The 27,419-nt window shown below is 44.7% G+C and overlaps 1 protein-coding gene across 8 annotated transcripts in view; it reads right to left on the bottom strand.

The window, feature by feature from the left end:
- Positions 1-5,199: 5,199 nt before the first annotated feature.
- EPB41L1 (erythrocyte membrane protein band 4.1 like 1) overlaps positions 5,200-27,419 on the bottom strand; it is a 104,419-nt gene continuing 82,199 nt past the window's right edge. For 4 of the 8 annotated variants that reach the window (XM_069077631.1, XM_069077634.1, XM_069077632.1 and 1 more), the window contains 8 exons: positions 23,864-24,274; positions 20,323-20,427; positions 20,011-20,091; positions 15,761-15,847; positions 14,771-14,854; positions 13,744-13,824; positions 12,232-12,348; positions 5,200-8,525 (listed from right to left, as the gene is read on the bottom strand). In XM_069077631.1, coding sequence (XP_068933732.1) covers positions 8,517-8,525; positions 12,232-12,348; positions 13,744-13,824; positions 14,771-14,854; positions 15,761-15,847; positions 20,011-20,091; positions 20,323-20,427; positions 23,864-24,274 — 975 coding nt within the window. In that variant the 3' untranslated portion in view covers positions 5,200-8,516. The remainder of the gene's footprint in view (positions 8,526-12,231; positions 12,349-13,743; positions 13,825-14,770; positions 14,855-15,760; positions 15,848-20,010; positions 20,092-20,322; positions 20,428-23,863; positions 24,275-27,419) is intronic. The other 4 variants (XM_069077636.1, XM_069077637.1, XM_069077638.1 and 1 more) reach the window with 2 other exon arrangements.

Genomic DNA, 27,419 nt, shown 5'->3' with positions numbered 1-27,419 from the left:
AGAGAGAGAGAGAGAGAGAGAGAGAGAGAGAGAGAGAGCTAGGTGGCTCAGCAATTAGAGAACTGGAGTTAGAGTGAGGAAGAGCTGAGTTTAAAACGCTCACTAGTTGTATAATCCAGGGTAGGTCACAACCTCAGTCTTAGTTTTCTCAGCTAGAAAATGGGGATAATATGAGGACCAAATGAGAGAATATCCTTTGTTGTTGCTTGGTCTTTATTTTCAAAGAGGACCAAGGACATCATGATGTTGGGGTCAGGGTACAGTGTGATTGACTGTGGCTGATCAGTTCAATACGAATTTGGAAGGCTCTGCCTACCCTAGTTTGGGCATGAGTAATGTTAGAACATTTGGAATGGAGATGTCTCTGGATTTGCACAGCTTACATTTCCTTTGTGCTACTTTAAGTCTGCTTTGCTCATAGAGCACAGCACCTTCTTTGATGTGGGCATGCCATGCTAGGTGGTCCTGTGCCAGCATCTCCCATGTTTTACCCTAAAGTTCTTGAGAGAGACCTTGAGAGTGTCTTTATATTGCTTCTTCTGACCACCATGTGAGTGCTTGCCTACTTCAAGGCCTCTATAAAATAGTCATTTAGGCAACATACATTTGGTATTTTGGCTACGTGGCCAGAGCATCATAGTTGCACTCTCTGCAGTAGAGTGAATACTTGGCAGTTCAGTTCAAGAAAGGATCTCAGTGTTTGGTACTTTATGTTGCTAGATGATCTTCAAAATCTTCCCAAGACAATTCAAATGGAAGTGATTCCGTTTCCTAGCATGTTGCTGGTATACTGTCCAGGTTTCACAGGCATGTAACAATGAGGTCAGCACAAGGCTCTGTAGACCTTTGGTTTGGTAGGCAGTCTAATACTTCCTCTTCCTACACCCTTTAGAGTCTCCCGATCACTGAACTAGCTCTGGCAATGCATGTGTCAACCTCATCATCTATGTGTACGTCCCTGGAAAGTATACTACCAAGGTAAGCGAACTTATTCACAGCATTCAAAATTTCTCCATTTGCTGTAACCGATGGCTCCATGTATGGATGGTGCTGTCTTGGCTGGTGAGGGTCCTCTTGGGAAAGTGCTTTGCAGACCTCAAAGTACTAGATAAATGTGAACTCTCTTTTGTTTTCACATCCCCTACATTTTCCCCTGTATAGTCATTCCTCATGACAAAGAATTAGAAAGGGGTGTGGGCGAGTAAAAGTCCAGACAAACTAACCAATCACATCCATTGTTCCATCCCATAGTTCCCTACCCATGCTAACCAGGAGGTGCCTTCTCATATCCTATCTTTGAAGCCCTGCTCGGTCCCTGTACGTAACTTCACAGTAATCAGTTTTGATTGTTTGGTTCATCTTGTTCTTTGCCTTTACATTGTCGCTGTACACTGTACATTGTTTTCCCCTGTCCTGTTTACCTCACTCTGCATCAATTCATATGTCTTTCCACATTTGTTTATATTCTGTCTTACAGAGTAATATTCCATTACATTCATGAACCATAATTTGCTTGGCTGCTCCCTGGTTTCTGAATATTTGTTTCTAGTTCTTTGTTCTTATGAAAAGTGCTTCCATGAGTATTTTGGTGTATATAGGGCTTTTTTTTTTTTTTTTTGTAATTTGCTTCTTGAGGCACTTCCCTAGCAGTGGGATCTCTGGGTCAAAGGGAATGGATGTTTAAATCACTTTCTAAAGATAATCCTAAATCTTTTTTCTACAGTGGGTAGAACAATTTACAGCTATGCCAATCATGTATCAGTTTGCCTATCTTTCCAAAACCCTTCCAATACTGATTCTTATTTTAGTCACATTTTATCTATGAGGAAACTGAGGCTCAGAAGGGGTGAAGTGATTTGGTAAAGGTGGTACAGATGGTCAATGTTAAAGATAGGGCTTGGACCCAGGTCCTCTGACTTCAAATCCTATATTCTTTTCACTAGAACATTTGCTTTCAACTCTGCTCCACCCCCTACCAACTCTTTTTTTTTTTAATTTATAGTCTACAGATTCTCCCAGTCACCCAGATTCAGAACTTCCCAGTCATGTTTGGCCCTTCTCTCTCCTTCATCCTCTAATATCTAGTTGGGGTCAAGTCTCATGGATTCTTCATCTATAGGTGCCATGCACACTGGTGTCCTTTACTCTCCACTCCAAACCCATCCACCATTTCTGTCTCTCTTTTCCATTTCATTAAAAAAAAAAATTCTGAACTTAAAAGACACATCAAAGTTAATGTTTCCATATACAAAGTAGAATAGGAAAACAGAATTGTATCTGAAACCACAAATCTGTATTGTGCACAGCTTGCTTTTCCTTTGTGGAAGCACATTAAAAGCATCATTTCTAGTTTCTCTATAAATATTTCTCTAGTCTAAAAACCCTTTTCAGACTCATCTCTATTGGAAAATGTGTAGAAGAACAAAGGCCATTCTTGGGGATACGGACTAATTGACAAATAAGTTTCAATCAAATAATACTTTTAGTCTTGTTCAAATCATTGCCTTCCAGTCTTCCTCCCCACCCACCCACCCACCCAAAAGGGAAGTCCTCTTGTTCTCCTTCAGAATGATTATTATTATATTGATTACAGGGGAGGAGATCCTTTCAACACCTGACCGGAATGGTCAAGGAGGGAACTCGGTGGTTACTGAGTTTGCCTTTTTTTGAGACTTGAAGTAGAATGTTATAACAACAAACACAAATTGTATTTTAACATATTATGACATTTTCTGTGATCAAGATTTCCACAAATGTTACCTCAAATTATCTTGAGGTATAGAGACATCTGAAGGCACAATGGGACTATACCATCTTGAACATTTCTTTCTCTGATCTAGAACGTGCTTAGATTTAAAATAATGTTAAATTCTTAAAAATTGTTTCTGGCAGACTTGTGCCTAGAACAATCTTCTTTTCTTTGACACCTTTTAAGAATATAATTGATTTAATATGTAACTCTCAAATCCGTCCTGCTTGTCTGTGCTTCTTTCTGGCTGCTCCTTACATTCAATTCTCTATGTTAAAAATATGTCACTGATCCTTTTGGTTTCTCTTTAAGCAACCCTATTGATAACTCCTTTTCCTTCACCTCCCCTCATCGAAAAAAAGAAAAGAAAGAAAATACCCTCGTAACAAATCTCTGTAGTCAAGCAAAACGAATTCTCACTTTAGCTGAGTATAAAAAACGCGTGCATCTACATGGGTCCGCCACTACTCTCTGTCAGGGCTGGGTAGTACGTCTCATCATTTGTTCAGCCTATTTCAGTCATGCCTGACTCTTTGTGATCCCATTTGGGGTTTTCTTAGCAAAGATAACTGGAGTGGTTTGCCTTTCCCTTCTCCAGTTCATTTGACAGATGAGGAAACTGAGGCAAAGAGGATTAAATGACTTGCCCAGGGTCACACAGCTAGTAAGTGTCCAAGGCTGGATTTGAACTCATATTCCTGACCTCCAGCCCTGGTGCTCTATCCAATGCACCATCTAGCTGCTCCTATAGGCTTTAAGGGTTTCAAAAGCGGCTTGCAATTATTATCCCATTTTTATCTTCAAAACAACCCCAGAAAATAGGTGCTAATTAATTTCCTTAGTAGGAAATTGAAACTGAAGGATATTAAGTGACTTGCTCAGGGTCACACAGCAAGTACCTGAGGCTAGATCGGAACTCCAGCACTTGATCCAACCACTGTCCCAACAGAGCTGCCTCCAAATAGATTATTAAATATTTTTAAATTTTCATTTTAACCTGCTCACTCAGCATTTTTAAAAATAAATTTTAAAAACCAAGAAACAAATGTCAATTTTGTTTGCAGAACCAAGTGCATAGTACCCAATATTAATTCAATGAATGAATGAACCAAACCCGAATTTTTAAAGTTTACATTGAATGATTTTTTTTTAAATTAAAGTTTTAAAGTATACTTATTATGGCACTTTCAATATTCCACCTAGATGAGTTCCCGAGTCACTGAAGCCTCACCCTTTTAAAGTTATTTTCAGTTATTTTATTCAGTTTTTATCATCATTATTTTTATTTTGCATATGCCCTTCACAGAAATCACCATCCCCTTAGTGCCTCAGTAGCAGGTCTTGGTTAAGTTGTCACCTGATCCTGCCTCTGGGCAGGAGGCACTTCTAGGTCACTGAGGCTGGATCCTACCTAGTGAGAGATGACACAACATAAGATTTCAAGAATCCAGGATCCCCTCTCTGCCATGAGGAAGCATTATAACACCTTAGGTCTAGAGTTGAAAGGGACCTTCGAGGTCATCTAGTCCAATCCCCCCACTTAAAAGATGATGAGAGGCTAAGTGACTTGCTTAGAATCACATGGGTAGTAGTACAACCATTTTTTTTAAAGGCAATTGGGGTTAAGTGACTTGCCCAAGGTTACATAGATATTAAGCATCAACTGTCTGAAGCCAGATTCGAACTTGGGTACTCTAGCCACTACACCACCTAGCTGTCCCAATAGAGTTAAAATTTAAGCACTCTCTCCCCTACACCAAGTTACAATGGAAAAACAAAACAAAACATTTGGACATGAAAATGTTTTCTTGTTTTTGCCATTTTTGATAGAAATATTTTTTAAATGAATCACATGCCATCCTATACAGAGGATTATAAACAAAATTTAGCCTTTCCTTTTTGACTTGGGTTCATCATGATCATCAGTATGACTGAGGCTGTTTGGACCCACACTAATGGTACCAGATTGGACTCAGGGGTTTTGTGTTTGCCTTCTAGAGTTTTTGCCCACCCCTTGGCAGCAGCTCATAAATGTCTCACTTCTGGCAATGCCTGATTGAAGCAACAATTAAGGACTGGGAAAGCATAAAAAGCCAGGCTTTATAGAACTATGTGCAAAATAAGAATAAATAGGAATTGAGTGAGGTGTATGTGTCTGTTCATCCCCTCCCTTGTCCCAATTTCAACCCCTCCACTAAGCATGAACCTTACTTAGTTCACGCTTTTTAGAACACAGAGCTGGGAAGCTGAGGGGCCTTTTGTCTCTTTTTCTGACGCTTTGAATAAGGAGGTCTCCAGTTAAGTGAAATCAGGCTGATAATGTAACACCAGAGACCAGTGTGTTTGGGGAGTTAGTTACACCCCTCTCCAGTCTGTCAGAAACTCTGTTTGGTAGGTACCTATCCTGCTCGCACTCTTGGAGTCACAGACGGAGGCGGTGGGGTCACATCTGGTTCAGAATCAAACACATTTATTTCACTTTTATTGAGTACAAGAACAGAGAGCACACACGCATACAGCACGGAGCACTGGCAGGGAGGGGCAGGGGGCAAGAGGGAGCAGGGTTAGCGAGGGAACAAGAAGGAGGCTGTCGCAGTTGATTGGTCAGAGGTGCTTCTGAAAAAATAATTTATTTATAGTGTCGTTGTTCATGCAATCGCAGGCCAGTCTTGGAATGTGCTTGCAGGACTCGGTATTTTTAACAGGCACTGACACTTCCCGCACCCTCAACCAGAAGGGATCCAGAGAAATAAAACAGAAGGCTTCCAGAATCTCAGAAATGGAGGAGTCTCAGAGGGTCACCAGACCCAGCCCCGCCTTCCCCCCAGTTTTCATGGATGAGGACCTAAGGCTCAAAGAGGAATAAGTTCTCAGTCCAATGTGACACAGTGAGCTGGGGGCAGAGCCAAGAGTGGGACCTGGGTCTCCTGACCCCTAGATTCCTCCCCTGCCTCTAAGAGAGAAGAGCAAAGAAGAGGAGGGAGGGAGGGGGAGAAAGAGGCAAAGTCTATGCTTAATGTTTTCCATGGAGGGATGGGTGGCCAAGAGCCAATGGCTTTATTTTGCAGCTTCATACTCTCTAAAAGACTTGCTCCCTTGGTTCCCATCTCTTTGAGGAAGAAAAAGGTGGGACTGTCTTGAGTTCTCTAGTGAATGGATTTATCCTATAACTCCCAGTGATCATATGCACCCTAGAACCCCTCCAGAAAGAGTAACTACTGAACACACATGGGAGACAGAGGGCCTGTGGGAGTCATTAGAAGCTGAGACACATAGCTTGGGCCAGGTCATTTCTTGGGAATGGAGGTCTGGATCACAGACAAAAGGGTTTTGACACCTCTCCGTGGGACCTAAGGACCCTTATAGCACTCTGATCTTTTGTTTTACCTAGAGTGCTTGGGGATAGGGTAGGGTACAGACCTGTTATCTAATGTAAGCTAAGTAAGGAAGCACACTCAGCACCTCTTGGCTAGAGTTGGGATTGGGGGGAATCTACTCAGACCTGGGTAACCCCAAAGGAAAGTCACAATGGCACTGCTCTATCTCTCATACTACCCTATTTGTCAGGGAGGATGAAGAAGGGGTTCCTGTTCAGGTCAGGGTTAAAACTTGATTGCCTCTGAGATCTTTTCCAGCTCTGAGATTCTGTGAAGGTAGATAAATAGAATTTAAATGTGTTTGGGGAGTGGAGTGAGAGGAGATGTTTAAAGTGCAGTGGGGGCATTTCTCCCCTAATGCCCTACCCTGTGGCAGCCCACTTGGAGGGGGTCACCCAGCCCTGGCCCTGACTCCGCTGAGCCCCAGCCAGCAGCCAATGGAAAGCCTAAACACCAGATGTGGTGATGGGTATGGCCCAGGAGGACTGAAGCTTTCCTTGAAAGGCTCTTTGTGGACCTTCTAGGGGGCTCCATTGTTCTCAGGCTTGGAGTTCAGATGCAGATAGAAGAGGGTAAGGGGACCAGAATCTCTTCCAGGAAGTCAATGACCTGGGTCTCTCTTTATTCCCAGCTTGGATCATAATAGGATTTAGAGTATGGACTAAAGATTTAGTCCAACCTCATTTTACAGATCAGAAAACTAAGGCCCAGAGTAGTTAGATAAATTGTCCAAGGTCACTGGGTCATATCTGGGTTTTGGGAACAAGAGTCTGAGGTTGAGCTTTAAAGTCCTCTATGATCCATCACAATTCTTGTCCTGGGTCTGGGTACCCCCGGACCTTACTGACACTCTGGCTCATCCTTTGGCACATGAAGAGGAGGGAGACTGTGAATTTTAGGAAGACTGGGAGGTAGGGCCAGGGCAGGCCCTACCAAGCTCTTAGAATCAGGGCCAATGACCAGCCACTAATGTGTTCAGGGACGAAAAGGCATGTGGCCATTCAAAGGGGGTTCAGACCCTGGCCTATACCCTAAGGAAGGAGTCTGAGGTCCCAGGGTAGGTAAGCCCCAAGTCCTCTTCTTCCATTCCCAAAGCAACTGAATTCAGCTAGGCTGGTAGTGGGGGTGGGGTGGAGATGGGGACAGAGAATAGTGAGGCCTTTTGACCGGCACATTCTGGACAATGGCTCTGCTGCCTTCTTGCCAAACCCCTGCCCCTCCACCCCAAGACCTGCCCCCTCACTACCCACAACCCACCAAAGACGAACACCACACATTGTTTCACGACACCAATCCCTTCAGCCACCAAGACAGAACCTGCACACAGACTCTAGGCCTCTTGTGGGGAGGGATTTCAGTGTGATCTAAGAACCTCAGAATACATCAACCAAAGAATTATAATTTAAAAACTTCAGCATCATACTTACCAGCACTGTTTATTTTAATATTTTTCCCTGTTATATATAATATACATAACTTAAAAGCACATCCGTATGAATCCCCCCTGATGGGCTGCACCATTGTAGTGAGAAGCCACAGACGTGTAGCATCCACTTTTCCTCTCTTCGGGTTTGTCTCTCCAGCATTCTTTGCTTCCAATGATGAGTCGCCTGCAATTCCCTGGGCAGCCCTGGGTGAAACACAGGAGGTGAGGGGGCGATGAGGAGAGAGGAAGAGAGTGGGGCAATGGCGGTGAGAGAGTACGTCAAGACTAGCATGAGTTTGGGGGAGGGAGAAGAGAGGGGCATGGATACTAGACACGGGGCCCAGTGTCAGGCCCAAAAGAAAGAACTCCTTCCTTTTGTCAGTGGGGATCTTCTTTCCTTCTTTCAAACATTTTTCTTGTTGAAGCTTCTATGCCGCTTGCTTTGTTGCAAAGCATTTCCCCTTATACACATGGGTGACAGATGTTGGAAAAGAAGGAGTGGATCACACACGAGTCCTCGTGAGATGGGGTATGTAGAGCCTGCAGCTTGCTGTGCAGCTGCGATATCACGAGGGGTCTGGCTTTTATTTCTGTTTATCATGGTAGTATATTTTTTTTCTTCCTTTTCTTTTTTTCTTAAAAATCCCATCAATTTTTTTTGTCTGCAAAGGCGAACGTAGGTGGTTGGTTGGTTTGCTTTAGCTATTGGTTTGATTTCTTTCCCCCCAACTTCTGTAGCAGTGCAAGGCTGTGTTCTGTTTGCTGTGTGTATATATATATATATATATGTATATACCTATATATATCTATACATATATATGCTCTTCCTTTGTAGTCTCTCAGCAGGGACGGAACATTGCAGCTGGGTTGTCTGTGTCTAGTCGCGGAATCCAGTGTGAAGGCCCTTTCCTCAACTGCTCTCCAAGTTGGTTTGAATAAAGATGCCAACTTCTTTGCACAGGGGTCAAGATTCCTGAAAGTCCAGTGTGAGATGAAAGAAAAGAGAGAGAGATCAGAGGAAAAAAGAAAGAAAGAAAGAAGGAAGGAAGAAAGGAAGGAAAGGAAAAGAAAGAAAGAGACAAAATTAGTTAATGATTTCTGGCTATTTTCTTGCCACCTTCCCAATTCAGGCCTTCTCCTTCCTGGCTGAGCAAAGAGGCCCAGGTGGCTCATATGCTCCGTTTGTAACGTTCACAGAGAAGCATCATGCTGCTTTCTCAGTCTTTTTTGTGTCATGGCCCCCTTTGGTAGTCTGGTGAAGCTGATGGACCCCTTCCCAGAATCATGTTTTAGGGAAGGGGAAGAGAATAAGCATTTCTCTAGCATCTAGTATGTGCCAGGAACTTGTACTGAGTATTTTTACAAATATCTCATTTGATTCTCACAACTTCCCTGAGAGGTTTATTACTCCCATTTTTACAGCTGAAGAAAGTGAGGCAAACAGAGGTTAAATGACTTGCCCTGGGTCACACACGTAGGACATGTCAGAGGCCGCATTTGAATTCAGGTCTTCCTGACTCCAGGCCTGGTGCTCTCTCTACTGTGCCATCAGTTGTTTTTAGATGCAAAGTATAAAATACATAGGATTATGAAAGAAGCCAATTATATTGAAATACAGTTATCATAATTTTTTTTAAAACAAAGTTTATGAATGTCAGGTGAAGAACCTGTGTTGTAGGGTTGAAAAGAACTGAGCTAGGAGTCAGGAACGCTAGCTTTGAATCCCAGCACTTGTGCTTATGTGGCCTGGTACAAATCCCTTCATCTCTCTTGGCCTCTGTGTGCTCATCTGTAAAAATGAGGTTCCTTCCCTTCTAAATTCTCTGGTTAAGAACCTAACCCAGCATGTGCCCTTGGACAAGTCAATTTACTTGAGATACTTCAGAGGATGCTGCATTTGTAAAATGGGATAATTATACTTTTGCTACCTGCTTTATAGGATTATAGATCCTATGGGAAAGACCTGAAAGGGACCCTAGAAGAAACACTTAGTTCAACCTCCTCACTCCACATATCAGGAAACTGGTTAAGTGATTTGCCCAAAGACTTATGAGCAATAAGCCTTGGAGGCAGGATTTGAACTTAGATCCTCTAATTCCAGAGGAAGTGTTCTTGAGGAAGATGATTTGCTAATCTTCAGGCTTTATAGTAATGTGAATTATATTATCCATATGAACCACTGTTATCATCATCTCATTATCCCCAAAATGTCAGCTCTAGCAACTATAATTAATTAGCCACAGAATTTGGAGCTGAAAGTGACCTCAGACATTATCTGCTCCAATTCCTTCTTCTAACAGTGGACAACTGAGACCCAAATCACATTGGACTTGCCCAAGGTCACACACACAGTGGCAGAGGTAAGACTAAAACGGTGGCCTCCTGACTCCTAGTTCAGATCTCTCACCACTGCCCCACTCTGTTCCCCATTGTGATCAAAAGTTCTCTTCATGTAGAACATAGCATGGTATTCATGCAGTAGATGGTTACTGAGTCTCTGCCCTGCTGCTGCCCAGGGGTGTGGGCATGGTAACAGACACCTCCAATGAGGGCAGAGTTGTTTGACAACCAATCCCTCTGGATTAATGTGTCCAAAGGAAAAAGGGGTAGGAGAATAGCATCGGAGGCACTTTTGAAAGCTTTCAAATACTGAGTTTGGAGGAAACAGGTCACCAGTAGGAACCACAATCTCTTCAGTGTTCCCAGTGGTGTCTGGAGTAGGCTAGAGTCTGGGTAAGTGCTTGTGAGGGAGAATAGGGGAGGGAAGGAGCCAAGACCAATTCTATCATCCAGAGATGGGAGGAGAAGAGAAAGCCTCACTTTCTCCCAGCATCAACAGAACCAACTAGGACCACAGAATTGAGAGCTAAAAAGGCTCTTAGAGATCACAGGAGCCATAGATTTAATTTTGGAAGGGGAAATTTGAAGTCATCTAGTTCAGCCGTCTCATTTGACAGGCAAGGAACTAAGGCCAAGAGGGGTTAATTGGCTTGTCCAGGGTCCTACAGGAAGTGTCAGACAGTATTTGAAGGCAGGTTTTCCTTATTCCAAATCCAATGCTCTATCCACTACACCAGAGGTGTCAAATCCATATTCCTGAACCATATTAAAACATGACTGGGAAATGTTACATATTAAATATTACACATTAAATGAAATTACATATTAAAAATGTAACTGTAATGAAATAAGTAGAACTATATCATAATGCTAAGTTGTGATTAACTATCTGTTTGATACCTCTAGGTCATTTGGCTTAACTCCCCCCATTTTACAGAGGAGGAAACTGAGGCCTGGAAAAGTTAAGTGACTTGTCTAAAGTCACACAGGTATAAGTTGCAAGCCCTGGCTTTTCTGATGACCACTGACCCAACATTCTTTCCACTGTCCTTTGATCCTTCTCTAAAAATGACTTATGGTTCTTGCCTCCCCCCAACTTGTTCTGTCCAATCATGGAGGGTTATGAACAAACAAACAACATTCATGAGCTCTTTAGGCTGGGAGGTGATTCTTGGGGTGGAATGGTGGGGGCTGCCAGAGGCTGGGATAAAGAATAAAGAGAAGGAAGCTTCTGCTTCTGAAAGGCATCACTGCTAGAAAGTGGGATCTAAAAGAGAAAGATGGCACAGCGTGGGGTAATAGCATGAAAGAATTAAAGAAGGTAGATGGCAGAGCCCAACGAGGAGGAGAAGAAAGACGGGTTTGGATGCCAAAGAAGGAGCAGAGGCAGCTAGAAGCGAAAGCAGCTGTCACAGATCTACAGGTGGGAGCAGCAGGGGTGGGAGGATGCCAGAATGGGAAGCCTTGTTGGAAAGAACTTGTACATGTGTTTTGCTTGGGGGTAGGGGGAGGTGAGCTGTGAATGGAACAGAAAAAGGAGAGCAGGGGCAGGGGGATGTTAGATGGAGGAGACACAGCAGAAAAGATACTTCAGAGATGGGAGAGGAAGGACTGCAGACCTGGAAGGGACCTCACAGAGTTGGAAAACATCTTATAGATGAGGAAACTGAGGCACAGGACTTGCCTAGATGAATCAGTAGCAGACCTGGGACTAGAACCTAGAATACCTCACCATCTAGTCCTTCTTCTTTTCTGTTTTCCTTTCTTCCTCTTTCCCTTCCCTTTTCTCTTTATTTCTGAAAATGTATGTTTAATTCTATCCCCATAAAGACTCTTTTCTACATTCCCCAATGTGTTGCTCCCTAGTCCAAGAAGCCTATCCAGGGGAAGAAAAACTTGAGTGAGTTTGCAAAGATAGGAAGGATTAATAGTAGGCAATTTCCCCAGGGCTGAGGTCATCCATGCATCACAGGATACCAGATACTTGTGATTGCCCCTAAATTGAGGAATGCTACTTGTGTATGAAGCAGCTAGGTGGTACAGTGGATAGAATGCTGGGCCAGAAGTCAGGAAGACGCATCTTTCTGAGTTCAAATCTGGCCTCAGACACTTACTAGGTATATGATCTTGGGCAGGTCACTTAACCCTATTTGCCTCAGTTTCCTCATCTGTAAAATGAGCTGGAGAAGGAAATGGCAAACCACTCCAGTATCTCTACTAAGAGATGGCCCAAATGCGGCCACAGAGAGTCAGATACAACAAAACAACAGCAAACCTGTGCATGAGTGATCAGGGGTTAGAGGAAGGGCCTTGTAGGGCCTCTGCATGGCATTCATTACCTGTGGCTTCTTGTCCCTTTCTTCAGGAGATGGGTCTGTTTCTCTGTATACAACGGCTTTGGTTACCAGCATGTCTGGGTGTTGCAGTTTGGCCTCCTTGATGGCCAAAGCCAATGCCTGAGAGACGAGGATAGGACACTGTATGATATGAACGACCCCTAATTCGAACCCAGAGACTCACACCCAAGGATGCACAGGGGGAGGGGGAAGAGAGGAGAAAAGCAGATCCCTAAATGAACCCCATCCACTAACACTAGGGCTGAGATTCAGGGATTGGGGCACATGTCTTTGAGGTGGAAGCCAGGTCACCAACCAAACCCAAAGACTTCAGGGTCCACAGGGACTTTTCTATGCTAATTAGATTGGGAACTACCTGAGGGTAGGGACCACCACCTCCCCTCCCCACAACCAGGCCAAAACCCAGCACAGGGTTCTGCCCTGCAGTTACCAATTAAATGACAGCTCTGTATCTTATTGAATATATGTTTTATTTCCCCAGAAGATTAAAGAGCTTCGGGAGAAAAAAAAACTAGAGATGTGTTGGAACCAGCTTGAACTGGTTTTGGAAAGTTAATTAGTTAAAATTTCAATGTGAATGTTTATACACTAGAAATTGACAAGTGCTACAAATCAGGGATTGATTTATTATTCTGCTGATTATCATGACTTAAAAAAGCAATGAAGATGTTAATAATGCAGCTAGAACTTTAAAAAGAATGCTGTGTACATTTCACACACACACACACACACACACACACAGCTGGTTGTTAAACATTTACCAGCACACCTCTAGAAAAGACCAAGGATTGGTAATACTTCTTAGTTTTGCCTATAGGACCTCAACCTATTTCTGATTACCTAATGAACTCCATATACAAATACTGAATGAAGTGGAAACTGCTTGGTGAGTTTTCCTCTTCACGATCTGGCATTTGCTTTGAAGGAAACTTAAGGTATTTTGTTAGTTCTTTCAGTGGGGAAAATGGCTTGGTATTTTTGTTTAAATTCCAGATAAGTTACTTCCTGATACTAGAAAGGGATCTTAGGAACATTAAATTTACAACTAGAAAGGACAAGAGACCCCTCTTTTTACAGAGAAGGAAATTAGCCCAGAGAGGGAAAAGAATTTATTTTAGGATACACATAGTCAGAGAAAAGCAAAGATCTGAATGAATCCAGTTCACTGGCCTCTCAGGCCAGGGGATCTTTCTACTAAATCATTTCAGTTTCCTAGTCATTGCTTCTGGGGCATTCAAGGCCAGGTCACTGGATCAAAGGTGAGCAGGGGAAAAGATGAGTGATCAATACCACTAACACTGTCATTCACAGTGGTAACAGGTCCATGGCTGGTCAAAGGAAGATCTCAGCTTTGCACTGACATCTCACCCTTCTAAGACTGTCTGCTTCCAAATCAGAGCTTATAACATGGCCTCATTCCCCAGCCCACAGCTCTCCTCTTCTCCAGCCTGGACAGATCAAGGGGCAAGCTTCTAGGGAGAACAGATGACATACCTGGTCTTGATCTACATCTTCATCTCCTGTGATGATGATGCGTTTCTCTATCCTGGTCTCAGAAAATCCTCCTTTCACAGTCTGAAGGGAGGCACAGAAAAAGTTAGAAACTGTCTTGTCCAATTGCTACCTTCATTCACAGGTCAGAAGGTTAAGTCCCACACTGGGGAAGGTACTTAGCCAAAGTGACAAAAGGAGCAGGTAGAAGGGATGAGATTTGAGCCCAGGGATATTTCTAAAATTCAGTGTACTGGCACTGCCATGGAAAGTCTGTCCATGATCACCTCATATCTATGCCTTTTGACTGAGTCCAAGTTTTACAGAAAAAAAAAATCCTTGTATTAAGGGGATTTGTTCTGGAAAAGTTTGGATTTAGTCAAAGGGCTGTACCTGAGGACCTAGAGGGCCACATGTGGCTTCAAGGTGGCAGTTTCCTCACCCCTGGGATAGGAGAATACTACCTTTGTCTGGCACAGGGGCATGAAAGGGGAGGGTGTTTGGAGTCATATATAGATTTGAGGTGATCATGGACAAACAGTGGTGTCTGCCTCTGAAGTGACCTTCCAGTCCCATCTAGCCCAATCTAGTCTAGCACCTCCCACATGGCCCTCTAGTCCCATCTAGCCCAATCTAGTCTAGTGCCTCCCATTTCTAATTTTGCCCATAAAGGAGTACGAACTTGCTCAAGGTCATAAGAAGAGCTTGGGGGCAGATCCTGGCCTAAATTGAGATCTTTAGTGGCTTTCCCCAGGTATTCCAGGATCACTGATCTAGAGCTGAAAGGTTCCTTAGAGAACATCTAGGCCAAGGTCTTCATTTTACAGATGAGGAAACCAGGGAGGTTAAGCAAGTTGTGCAAGATTACACAGGTAGTATGAAGCAGAGCCAGGGTTCAAACCCAGGTCTCCAATTTCAAATCAAGAGTTCTTTCTACTGCACCACACTGTCTCAAGGGCCATAGAGCTGGGCTCATGAAAAGCCTCTGCATGCCACGAATACCTTTCCCCATCTCCTAAATGGTACTCACTTTGGTAACATGGGTGGTAGTAGAAGTGGAAAGGGTTTCTGCAGTGGCCCCATAGGCACCAGCAAGGACGTCTTTCCCAATGATCTGCAAGGGACACAAGCCCCACCCCATTCCCAGGCATTAGGTGGGGGAAGCCTCCCATAAGGATTCTAGGAAAGAATGTGGGAGTCAGCTTTGGGGGACACCCTCTGGAACAAGCCATCTTTGCAATTCCAGATTGGTGCTATAGTACACACTTTTGAGAATCATTAGTTTAATTAAAAAAGGAAAAGAGAGAGCCCTGGGGCATCTCTCTCCCCTACCCCCAGCCCAACCAGGAGGAATGACAAAGAAAGAAGAAGTAGACAGTGCCCTCTCCCCATTAGGACTGGATGAAAACCCCAGCGCCCCAGAGTCTTAGAACAGGGAAGGCATCTTCAAGATCACCAACTACAACATTTTATTTTAGGAGTCAGAAAAGAGGTGCAGAAGTCGCTTGACCTATTCAAGGCGTGAGACTAGAACCAAGTTTAGAACTTTTCAGGAACACGCCATGTTCATGCTGCTGCCTTGGACACACCCCTAGAGCTATGAAGGCCAGGACAGCCATGACCTGGAGGGCTGTGTTTAGATCTGGGGCTGAATTTCAGGAAGGATCACGTGCAAAGGAGGATGACTAGAACAGTCAAAAGATCTGAGATTCATGCCCTAAGATGGACAGTTAATGGCACTGGGAATGTTTAGTATGGAAAAAAGAAGATTGGGGGTGAGAAGAACCACTGTCTTCAAGTTTTTGAAAGGAGAAATTATATTTGTTCCATTTGGCCCTAGAAGCAATGGATGTAAATTATACAGAGGTACAAATTTTGCTTTAATATAAGGAAAATTTTCTAATGAACAGATGCACAGGGAACCTGAAACGATCCCAACTCCAGGAACTGGTACTGGTGGTCTACTCCTTTACCCCAGCCTCTGCGTTTACGGAACTGAATTAGAGGACGGACCACTTACCGGAGAAAGGGAACGGATTTCTGTTGCCACCGTCTGTGGGCCTGGAATCATGGCTGCTGCTCCCTTCCCAGACCTTAGACTGTTCTCCTTGAGAAACAACAATGGTAAGATCTCAAGGGCTTGCCAGGGGAGAGCGGGCAGGCACCCAGGGCCCTCCCCTATGAGCACCAGTACGCTTTAGCACAGGAACACTTCCACAGCCACAGAGTTTCTTATTAATTACTAGTTAACAAATGATTAGTGAATAGCAGTGGTAGTACTGAATCACCCGGTACATGATAGTCACTCGTTCATCATTCAACAAGCATTTGTTAATTGCCAATGATGTGCCAGGCATCGTGTTAAATGCTGAGGATAAAAGGAAATCACATTTTGCTGGAGGAACATTGAAGACAGACAAATCAAAGCAAAATATATACAAATTAAATGAAAGGTAATTTGGAATAGAGACCTGCGTTCTAACAGCCTGCCTCTGTTACTAACTCATGAAGTGAACCTACTTGGCAGGTTAATTCTCCCTTCTAAGCCCCTGGCTTCTCAGTCTATGAAATGAGAGGGCTGGACTCAGTGGGTTCTGTGGTTCCTTCTAGTTGTGAAATCCTCCAAGTTTAAGCTAGAGAGGACAGCAGCTATCTCTGATAAGTAGGGTTTCCCCTACAGCATCCCTAACCAGGGGCTGTCCAGTTTTAACTTGAACATTACCAGCAACAGTGAACTCACTACCTTCCAAGGTAGCCCTTTCTATTGTTGAACAGTTCTGATTGTTCACAGCTTCCTTATATTGAACTATAGTCTATTTCCCTTTAACTTCAATACATTAGGGGGCTAGTGGAACAAAAGTCAAGTGACCGGGGAGAAGTGTGGGGAAGAAAATCATGTGAACCTCTTTATATTATAAAGGAATTCGGAGTTCCAAATCAGGAATTAGGTTGAATTAAATTGACTTTTTTTCTTCTGTACTTTGTGTTTAGGAGAAAGTAGCAAATAACAAGAAAATAAGGAATTACTTTAAAAATTAAAAAAGAAACACAAACATTTTCCACGGGATAAAAATCAGTCTTGATATAAGTTTGCTCCAATCACCTATAGTTTCTCCATCCTCCTCTTCATTCCTGGATCATTGATGTTCAAAATCACGTATACACAATGGGAACCTTTAACTTCTTAAAGCAATTCTTCATCTCAATTCTTAAATTCTCTGTGAGGCAGCTACAGCAGGGATTATTACCCTATGGGACTGATAAGTGAAAATGAGGCTGAGAGTAAGGTGCCCTAACCCAAAGTCACACAGCAAGCTAAAGGCTGAGCTCCTAACTCTGGATTTCCAATACAGAGTTCTTTCTACTCCTCTTTGGCAGTTGTTGGGAAGGAGGTACCCATGATTCTGGGTAATAAGAATAATAATTTCATAGCTATAGAGCTAGCTGCTAGGTAGTACAGTGGATAGAGCACCAGACCTAGAATCAGGAAGACCTGAGTTCAAATCTGGTCTCAGATGCTAGCTATGTGACCCTGGGCAAGTCACTCTACCCTGTTTGTCTCAGTTTTCTCAACTGTAAAATGGGCTAGAAAAGGAAAAGGCAAACCATTCCAGTATCTTTGCCAAGAAAACCCAAATGGGGTCACAGAGGGCCAGACCCCACCGAAAAAATGACCGAACAGCAGCTATGGAGCTATAAAAGAGCTCAGAGGCCATATAATACAAACCCCTTATTTACAGCTCAGGGGGTTGTGACTTGCCCAAGGTTTTTATATTGTTCTTATTCAGCATGATGGAACTATGTTCTTTTTCTATCACACTGCGCTTTTTTTTTTTTTACTTTTTGGAGGGCAGTTGGGGTTAAGTGACTTGTCCAAGGTCACACAGCTAGGTTTTTTTTTTTGTGTGTGTGTTAAGTGTCTGAGGCCGGATTTGAACTCAGGTCCTCCTGACTCCAGGGCTGGTGTTCTATTCACTGTGCCACCTAGCCTTCCCCACACTGTGCTTTCTGAGGCTCAGATCAAAGCCCCACTCCTGGAGCCTGGATTTTACAGACCAAGCTGGGATCCTCGGATTTAGTAAGGGGGACAAGAACACAGAACTCAAAGCCAGATCTGGCTGGAAACACAAATACAACTTAGTCTAACCCATTTACTTTAAAGGAAAGAAAAATCAGGTGGAAAGGAGGGAAGGGAAAGGACTTGGCCCAAGGTCACATAGGTGGCAAGTAGAACGTAAATGCAGACACTGTCAGGAGGTAGCCTGCTGGGCGGTCTCCTTGTCACAAATCTCACCCCTGTCCAGTCCATCCTCCACCCAGCTATCAGGCATCTTCCTCAAGCTCAGATCTAACTATGTCACACTTTACTCAATCAGCTCCAGTGGTGCCCTATCCATCTCCAGGATTAAATACAAAATCCTCTGTTTAGTATTTAAAGTCCTTCATACCTGGCCCTCCTCTGACCTTTCCAGTCTTTTTATACCTCATACCTTCCACCCCAGCCCAGTCACATATTCTGCAACCTGGTGACCCAGGCTTCCTTGCTGGTCCTTGAACAAGACTCTAGGTATTGAACAATTCCAGGTATTTTCACTCATTGTTCCCCATGCCTGGAATTCTCTCTCTCCTCATCTCTGCTTCCTGGCTTCTTTCAAGTCCCAGCTACAATCCCACTTTTTACATGACACCTTTTAATACCCCCTTAATTCTAATGCCTTTGCTCTGATGATTATTTCAAGTTATCCCATAAAATAGTTTGTACATAGTTGTTGTAATGGTAATGTAATTTTGAACTTGAAGATCCCTTTTGTGTTGGAAAAAGTAGCAGGTGATTAACAACTGATCAAGCCTCTGATTGGGGGAACAGAAGGTATGAGCTCCTGCCCCTTGTTACTGATATAACAGGAAGTTGGCTGAAGGAAGTGAAGTAGGTAATACTGTATATAAGAAAAGCCCCAGAGAGGCACAGTCACAATTTCCTTGAGACCCAAGATCTGGTGGCAGAGCAGCTACAGAAGAATGGAGAACTGAGTCCTGAAAACTTATGGTGGTGGAGCTTCTTCTGAACAGGATCACAGGAGCCCAGAGCCAGGAGGCCAGGAGGCCAGGAGCCAGGAGCTCAGGTGACTGAAGCATGACTAGGATGCTGAGACTCTGTTTGTTTGTGGCTTGGTTGAGCCTTGAATTCCTTGGAGCAGAAATGGTGAAGGAGTGACATGGACCAGACCCTGTGAACGCCAGTGTGAAGCAGGACCTCCCCAGAGAGCTGGTCAAGGAACTGGGAGCTGTCTGCCATTGAACCCAGGTAGAATCTGGGACCATGGAAGGGGATCCAGGGAATCTAAGAACAGGCCCCAAGTCAAGATGAAGAAAAGACCTCTCCTTGGGTACTGAGTAATTATGGAATTATAGTTTACTAGTGACCTAAGGGGTAGAGGGTTTTGTGTATGATACTTAGTAAGACTTTGCTGAATAAGTGACTGATTTGTACTTTGAGTACTTTGACTATTGTTACTGATTAGTGACTGATTGAGTTAATCAAGACTTTGCCCCAAGAGTGGAAGACTTTGACTTTGATTGAGTTAACTTAAGAGTGACTATTTTACTTTGAGACTATGTTGTGAATATTATATTGTGATTTTCTGTGACAAGTTGTAATATGGTGAATGCTGTATTTTGAATTATGCTGTACCTTGATTTTCCATGGATGTTTTGCTTTTGTTATGGAATAGAATGATCACTATACTGAGTAATAAGAACCTTAAAAAAGCTGTTCACAATAGCAGTTCTTCTGGAAAGCTTCTGTGCATGGCATTACAGTTTTCTCCCCTATTAGTCTGGGGGCTCCTTCTTTGGATCCCCAGTGCTTAGCACAGAGCCTGACACATAGGAGGCACTTAATAAATGTTTGCCAACTGCCTAACTGAAGACAACCATGAGGACTCAAACAGATGTTCCCAATTATGCTTTAGCTGCATAGAAAAAATTAGTCTGTCAGACGTGCCCAATCTCCAGGCATCTTGGCTTATCAGAGTAAGCCCCCGCCCCCTACCAATAAGGGATCTTGGGATACCTGAAGCCCAGAGCCACACATCTGCCAAGGTTCAACCCCTTTCAGAGACTAAAGGTTTGACCACATGCCCTGTCTTTAGTCCTGTGAGGGGGACATTGAGAAGAGGGACTTGAGAGGCACATGTCCAACAATGCCTGTCACCTCCCCACCTTTTGCGCTGACTAGAGACCAGCTGGATGGGGCTATGTTCAGCTTACCATGGTAGTGCAGGTGGTTTCCGTAGTGACAGAGTGGGAAGTTGTTATCATCTCTTTTCCCCCAGTTGTGCCCCCATCCACCTGCCAACAAGAGGAAGGTTTAGGGGAAACTTAGAGCTGATTGGAACTGCTGACATGAACAGACTCATGATGAAATCACGGGAGGTCAAGAGCTGGGAAGGGGATCCCTCCTCTCCCTCAGTTTTACTGGCACTGGGACAAGCCAGTTTTACTGGCATTACTTGAGATAGTTCTTGAGAGATTTCCCAAGAGCAGGGGCCAGGATGGGGAGCAGGGGGAAGGGCAAGTCACCTGGGCTGTCTCCATTGTACTGACTCTAGCCTGCAATGCAGCCTCAGGTTCAATCTTCTTTCTGATTGCCATGCTGCTGACGGTCATTGTCTCGGTCTTCACAGGCTGGGGGGAATAAAAGGGATGAGGGACAACTTTCAGCAACCGACTGAGAACGGGGCTCAGCAGCCTACCGGTGGGGGTGGGACATGGTCTGAGCTTCACTGGCCTCCAGGATGTGGCAACTGTCAATGAGGTCTGGAAAGCCAACCCACCCTGAGAGATGACCCACTTCTCCAGCAGAAGTGACTCCCTCATCCTGAGTTTAAGGAGGAGGGAAGCCATCCAAGTTGTGGCCTGGAGGACACATGGAGTCATGCTTGTCTTAACACACCATAAATCAGAATAGGCCATACATAAAGGAGGCTGACATTTAGGTAACAGTAAATAAAAACAAATCACATTCACAAGGTGTTTTTTCATACACAGGAAATGAAAGGATGCAAAGTGAGCTAGAAAATGATGAATACAATGACATAAACAGGAAGCACAACAACAATACAGTCAAAACAGAATGCTATGAAATCATCATGACCAAGCCTGGCTTTGAAGGGAGATAGGAGAATGCTACCTCCCACCTTCTTTGCAGAGGTGGGGGGCTACGGGTAAGAAACTGCATATAGAGTCAGACTTGCTTGACATTCTGATTAGTGTTCAGGTGTTCTTCCTTACCTCCTTAAAAAAAAAAAGGGATGACTCCAGGAAGAGGGTGGGATATAGTAGGAAATGTAGGTAACATAAAAGCAAGAGGTAGCAATTAAGTTTTTTTTTTTCAAGTTTGTTTACCAGGTATTTCCTTTCCCATGAGAGAGAAAGGGTAGGTGTTGTTTCAGTTTAACAGATATGGAGACTGAAGTTCAGAAAAGCTATGCCTCAGTCACATAGTTAAGAAGTGTCTAAGTCAGGACTTGAAGCCAGGTCTCCTAACACCATGCTGATTCCCAAAAGGCTTGGTGGGAAACAGTAAAAACAGGACCCATAGACAAAGCTGTCCTGGGTACTGTAGACTGCAGGTCAGAATGAATCAGAATCTCAGAGCTGAGAGTTCCAAGACACCCTCTGGTCCACTGCTCTCATTCTAACCAAAGACCAAGGAAGTGGGGGCAGCTCAGAATCTTGTGAAGAACACAAGGGGGTCCAAGGGTTAGACCAGAGTCTCAGCTCTGCTACCTACAACTTGCGTGATCTTCTCTGGGCCTCAATCTCCTCTATGAAGAGTCTAGACGATTTCTCAGTTACTTTCCTGTCCTACAATCTGTGATCCTGTCAGAGGATCACACAAGGGAACCAATGGTAAGGCCAGGGCTAGAAGTCAGCTTCTCTTGATGTCTCTCACCCCCAGTGCCCCAGTCATGGCTCTGTCTGCACTGTACAATCTCCTGCATTTCTTGTAAGATCCATTTTAAACAGCTGGAGCTCAGAAGAAACCTGGAGATCATTTGCTCCCGTTCTCCTCTTTGAGCAAATCCTGGGATCACAGATTGAGAGTTGTGAGAGACCTTAAATAATAATGATCATCATAATATTATCATATCTAGCATTTTAAAAATGATCTATGTTTTTCAAAGTACATTACAAATATTACCTCATTCTACTCTCACAATAACCCTGGGAGGTAGGTGCTATTATTTTTCCCATTTTATAGATGAAACTGAGGTGGACAGAAGCTAAGTGACTTGCCCAAGGTCACACAGCTAGTAAGCATCTAAATCAGCATTTGAACTCAAGTCTTCTTGACTCCAGGTCCAATGTTCTATCCATTAGAGGTCAACTTGTCCAAGTCATTCATTTTACAATGGGAGAAAACTGAGGCTCCCCAAATGGAAAAGTACTTGTCTAAGGTCTCCCTGTCTAGGGCTTTTTCTCTAGCTCCACCCTGTCCTAAGGCTCCTCTGCATGTTATTAGCCAGGACACTCCTAAGCCCTAAAACTGTACCCCGCCCCTAAATTCCCCATCCCATGCTAGACCTCTTTCCTTTCCAAAACATGCCTTCTCCTAAGGGGCCTAAATACCAAAGTCAGAGGGAGTGCTGAACAACCTTGGGAACCCAAGAAAGCCAGGAGCTGTTGAGTCCCCACTGGGTTTCTCAGCCACCTCTTCCAGACAGCCTACCCTAAGTTACCCTGCCCTCCACACACCTTTATTTGACCTTCCTGTACTCCATCTGTACCAAGTCAAATCATTCTCAATTACTTTGAAACCCTTCCCAGGCTGTTTCCTGGCTTATCTCCCCAGCTAGAGCAGTTCTTCCCCTATTACCCTTCAGAACCCAGTTTAATAATGAGCTCACTGTAACAACTCATGTGCACTAGCCAAAAGAGAAATAATTACAGATAGTGCAGCCCATTACCCCCATACCCAGCTCACCTACTCTCCTCTTCTTGACACTGTACTTTATGGTTAAAAAAACACCTTATGTATGCTGTCCCCCTTAATCCTAAGAGCCATTCTAGGACTGAGGCAGAGCAGGGAGGAAGGGGCCAGGGAGGCAGACCTCTGATTTCACAGGCAGAGAGAATTCTCTCCAACAGGACAGATCAGCAATTATTTGGTAACATAATCTTAGAGGGCAGCCTGGGACACCAAGAGGTTGTGATCCATCTGTTGACTCACAGCAAAAGAGAAGGGCAGCTAGGTGGCAAAGTGAATAGGACACCAGCCCTGAAGTCAGGAGGACCTGAGTTCAAATCCGGCTTCAGACACTTAACACAAAAACTAGCTGTGTGACCTTGGGCAAGTCCCTTAATCCCAAATGCCCTCCAAGCAAAAAAAAAAGTGTTAGAGAAATCAACCCAGGTCTTCCTGACTCCAAAGCCAGCCTTCTCCCCATGATGCCATACTTCCTCTCCTCACTTTATAGAGGAAAGAGAGATACAGAAAAGTTAAATTATCTGCCCGAGGTCATATTGCTTCTAAGTGTCAGAGATGGAGCTAGTCTGAACTCAGATCCTTTCGTTCCAAGCCCATCCACTTTCTCTTCCTCAGACCCTTATTCATGAGCTGAGAACAAAGTCCATTCTCCAGGAAGCATCTCCTTGAGGCATGTTTTCTCCAGCCCAGGGACCATGACTCTTGGACACAGTCTAAGAAGTGACCAGACTTTGCAACAGACATGCTTGTTGATGACCATTGTGCCTAGCAGAGAGTAGAGTCTTGGTTGAGAAACCCCTAGATGCCCTCCACCCCCCACCCCCCAATCCAGGCATGGTCAGACCTGTGTTGTCAAGACTGATGTAACAAAATGAAATAGTGAGGTATGTGGCATTCTGGACAAGCCTTTGACTCAGCAAACACGCTAACAAACCCATGCAGTGGAGGGGGCTGGGGTCAATCATGCAATACAAGGCAATATTCCAAGAGGAGGAGGTGACTCTGGGCTGTCTAGCCATCTCCACAGTGGCCCTAGGGCCCAGGGAACATGCAGTACCAAGACAGGGGTCACGGTGAGAGACAATGAGAGGACTCGTGATGGACAGGGGTGCTTATGGCTCCCCACCATACCTCAAAGTGGGGCATGTCAGGGGCAGGGCAGATCCCTCGCTCTGGGGCTTCACTCGCTGCCTTAGAGTCTTCGTCTTGGCTGAGGGCTGCCTTGTCAAGGTCCCGTGGGAATACTGGCCCCTCGGCCTCGGAGTCGCTCCGATCTCGGTCAAGTTCAGGCAGACTACGTGAGAAATCCTCAAAGGCAGTACCATGGTAGTCACCAATCACTGTGAAGTCCACCTCTGCCTCCAGGCTGGACGTGGAGCTGACAGTGATGCTAGAACACTTGCGTTCGATGGCTAGGTGGTTGTCTTTCAGGAAGACCGAGTCCCGCTCCTGGTCCTGGTCCTCATCTCCTGGGTCACTCTCTGGGGCCTTGGGGCGTGGGGGTTTGACTTTCTCTTCTGAGCCCTCCCTCAGCCCCGCTCTCTAAACACCAGGTGAAAGCCAAGGAAAACACAGAGGAGAGAAACAAAAATCAAGAGGGTGAATGTCAGAGTATATGTGACTGTACAAAAGATGGAGTTTGGTAGTAGAGAATGAATCATCCCAAGAAAGTGTCATTGAAATCACAACGCAAGCCAAAACCATAACCTTCCCAAGAGCTCCATGGAGAGGCTGCAAAGTCCTGCTCAGGCATTTAAGGCAGAAGCGAGTAAAAAAGCAAACAGCCCACCCTGTATTTTCACCCTGGATGAGAGACCCCGTCCAAGGTTTGGTTCTTGGAGCTCATTAGAAGCAGCTTTGTGCAAGGGACACGGATGGCAGCTCAGATGCTGGGCCCTGACATGAAGTAAGTCCAGTGTTGCAAAACGGCAAAGGAAGTCCGCAGGGAGCGAGAAGGCAAGGAGGCTGGAGCCAGCTCTCAATAACAGAGAGAAAGCAAATCTGACTTGTCAATCCCACCAGGCCCATTGTGGAGCATGGGATGCTACCACCCACCATGCCCTAGAATACAATTTCTTTAACTTCCTCCTTCTCCTTGGGGAAGGAACCCTTATTTTCTACTCTAGGCATGAAGCAAAATGAAGCTGGGTACCTTTAGCTGAGAGCCACAAGGAGAATGAGGTGAATTGCTAAACTCAACCCTCAGCCCCCTTGGAGGGTGAAGACCATGGGCCATCCGTGTAATTGACAAGCACAGTGGGGAAACAGGTCCCTCCTGCCTATCATACATACCTCTCAACTGGCCCAACCTATTAGAGGCTAACGTCCACACAGACCATTCTACCTGCTTCATTTCCTTCTATTCCAAGTCTGCTTTTAGAGAATAAAAATAGCAACAAAACATTTCTGGTTGATTTGGTCTTGGACATTTGGAAGTTCCAAATTCAGCCCAAAGGAACAGTCTCTTCAGAGATTGAGGTTCTCAAGACCACCCTGCAAATGGGGCTGGATGGACCAACTGAGCCCCCGTCTATGAAGTTTCTGCGAGGTTGAGAGGTATGAGAGATCTGATTCCAAGCTGGAGACAGGCAGATAGGAGTGGGGAAGCCTAGGCTAAAGCATGTACAGTTGTGGCCCAGTAAAGGGGGTGGGTGGGCAGAGTGAGGATTAATGGCAGAGACCTGGGCAGCCTGGGGCCCAGCTGAACGGCTCTTCTCCTTTGGAGCAACTTTAGCTGCTGAACCTGACAAGTCCTTTTCTTCCCGAGCTGGTTCCCGAGTTTTGCTCTGAATTAGAGAAAAGGGTTAGTCTTAAGGAGGCAGAAAGGGAGCTTGACACTGAGCTGGAGCAGCAACTGAATGGGTAGAGACTGCAGGACAATCAGCTTGTCCCAGGTAGGAGAGGGGAGCAGGGCAGGAGAAGGGATGATCATTAAAGAAGCCAAGCAGGACAGGAGGAGGAACATGATAAAGCAAGGGGTACTAGGAGGACGATGGGTCATGGTTGGTGGCAAGACCACCCTGACTCTGTTCCAGGCGAGGAAGATTGTGCCTATGCCAAAGGTACTTCTGGCCCGAACAAAGGGAGGATATCACTGGGGCAACTGTTTGTATTCAGGTATAAGCTTGGGTTACACTTATGAAAAACGAAACAAAAACTGAGATGGCCAAGCACCCTCTGCTCTTGGTGATGGATATGAAGCTGTAGGAACATGCTCCAGGAAGAAGCACAAAAACATGCAGTCGGTTTCCATAGGGAGGTGGGGAGGAGAGAGGGATTCATGTGGCTGGTTACCCTGGCTTCTGCCAATATGGTCTTGGAGCCAGAGTCCAAGGATGCACATCTCTGCTCTTCATCCCTTTCCTGGTTCAATTCGGTGGCAACGAGCACAGCTCTGTTAGGATCTGCAGGTGTTCCAGGTTTAGCCATAAAGTGACTAGTATCTGATGCTGATCCAGTAAGCTCTGTAGCTTTGGGGCTAGAGATATTATTGGGGGGATGAAGTTGAACAAAACCTAGCTCCAAGAGTTTGTTACGCTGCTGTTCCACCTGCCCTGGGAAGGGTTCAGATGACTGCTCACTTGGAAGGGCCCTGGAATCACCCACATTTGTCCAGAGGTTATCTGCACCATGAGCATCACCTCGTTCAAATATTTTAATTTTATTGGCCACAGAGGTCTTGCTAATGTCTTCCTGGGAGCCCTCATGACCACTAGCTTGGAAAGATACCCCCTGCTTGGGTTCCCTTCCCAAGGCAGTGAGCACCAGGCCTCCTGCTTTGGTCTGCTTGGCTCCATTTTTTGGTTTCCCATTCGTAGTGGGCAGCTCCTCTGTCTTAGCTACATCAGGGACTACTGAGTTCTTGGTTCCCAGACTTCCCTTTGGAAAACGTACAGTCTTTGGAAAGACGATGGGATGTTCCATGTCGGAGGGCCCATTGTTGAACCGCTGCTCTTGTCCTGGAGGTGGTGGATCTGAACAATCTTCCCAAGCTTCCAGGACTTCAGAATTCCCTGGAAAAGCCAGGGCAGAGTCTTTCATCGTGATCCCTTCCATCTGAAGAAATACTGTAGAGGCTTTATTTTCATTCAGCTCAGTGTCTCCCTCTAGAGTATGAAATGACCTCTCTTGGAATAGAAAATGGTCCTCCTTTAGTCTGTCTGGTCCATTCACATCTCCTTGTGGGACCCTCCTTGGACCTGTTTTTGGGGACTCACTTCCTTCTTCTTTGCTTAGTAAGTGGTTCTCTAATTCATGTGGGGGGCTCTTTTGAACCTTTTCTATAGAATTTCCTGTCTTGGGCATTTCTTCCTCTATGTATTTGCTACCTGTTGGATCAAAAAACTCTCCTTTCCTCTCACAAGAGCTCTTTTCATTGCTAGTTGGTTTATGACTTAGGGATGTTTTCTTACTCAGTTGTTCTAAAAGGACTTTAAGTTCATCTAATCCTACATCTATGGTGGGGGGCTCATCTCCTTCTGAGGACATACAAGTATTACTGCCAAGACTTGAGACTGCTTGGTCTAAAGAATTAAGCTTGGGAGCCACTATTGACTCGCCTTCCAATTCCACTTGGCCTTTCTGATACTCCTGGATAGCACCCAGATCTGCCACCTTCCCATCTTCAGGGACAAAGGAGGCCAATTCCTCTTGCTCTTTGTCTGCAAAACTTAAGTAGAAACTCCTT

The sequence above is a fragment of the Petaurus breviceps genome, unplaced genomic scaffold (assembly GCF_028583685.1).
Source record: "Petaurus breviceps papuanus isolate PSGF00001 unplaced genomic scaffold, PetGlider_PUasm1.0 90994, whole genome shotgun sequence".
NCBI lineage: Eukaryota > Metazoa > Chordata > Mammalia > Diprotodontia > Petauridae > Petaurus > Petaurus breviceps.
This window is presented reverse-complemented; position numbering and strand designations above follow the sequence as displayed.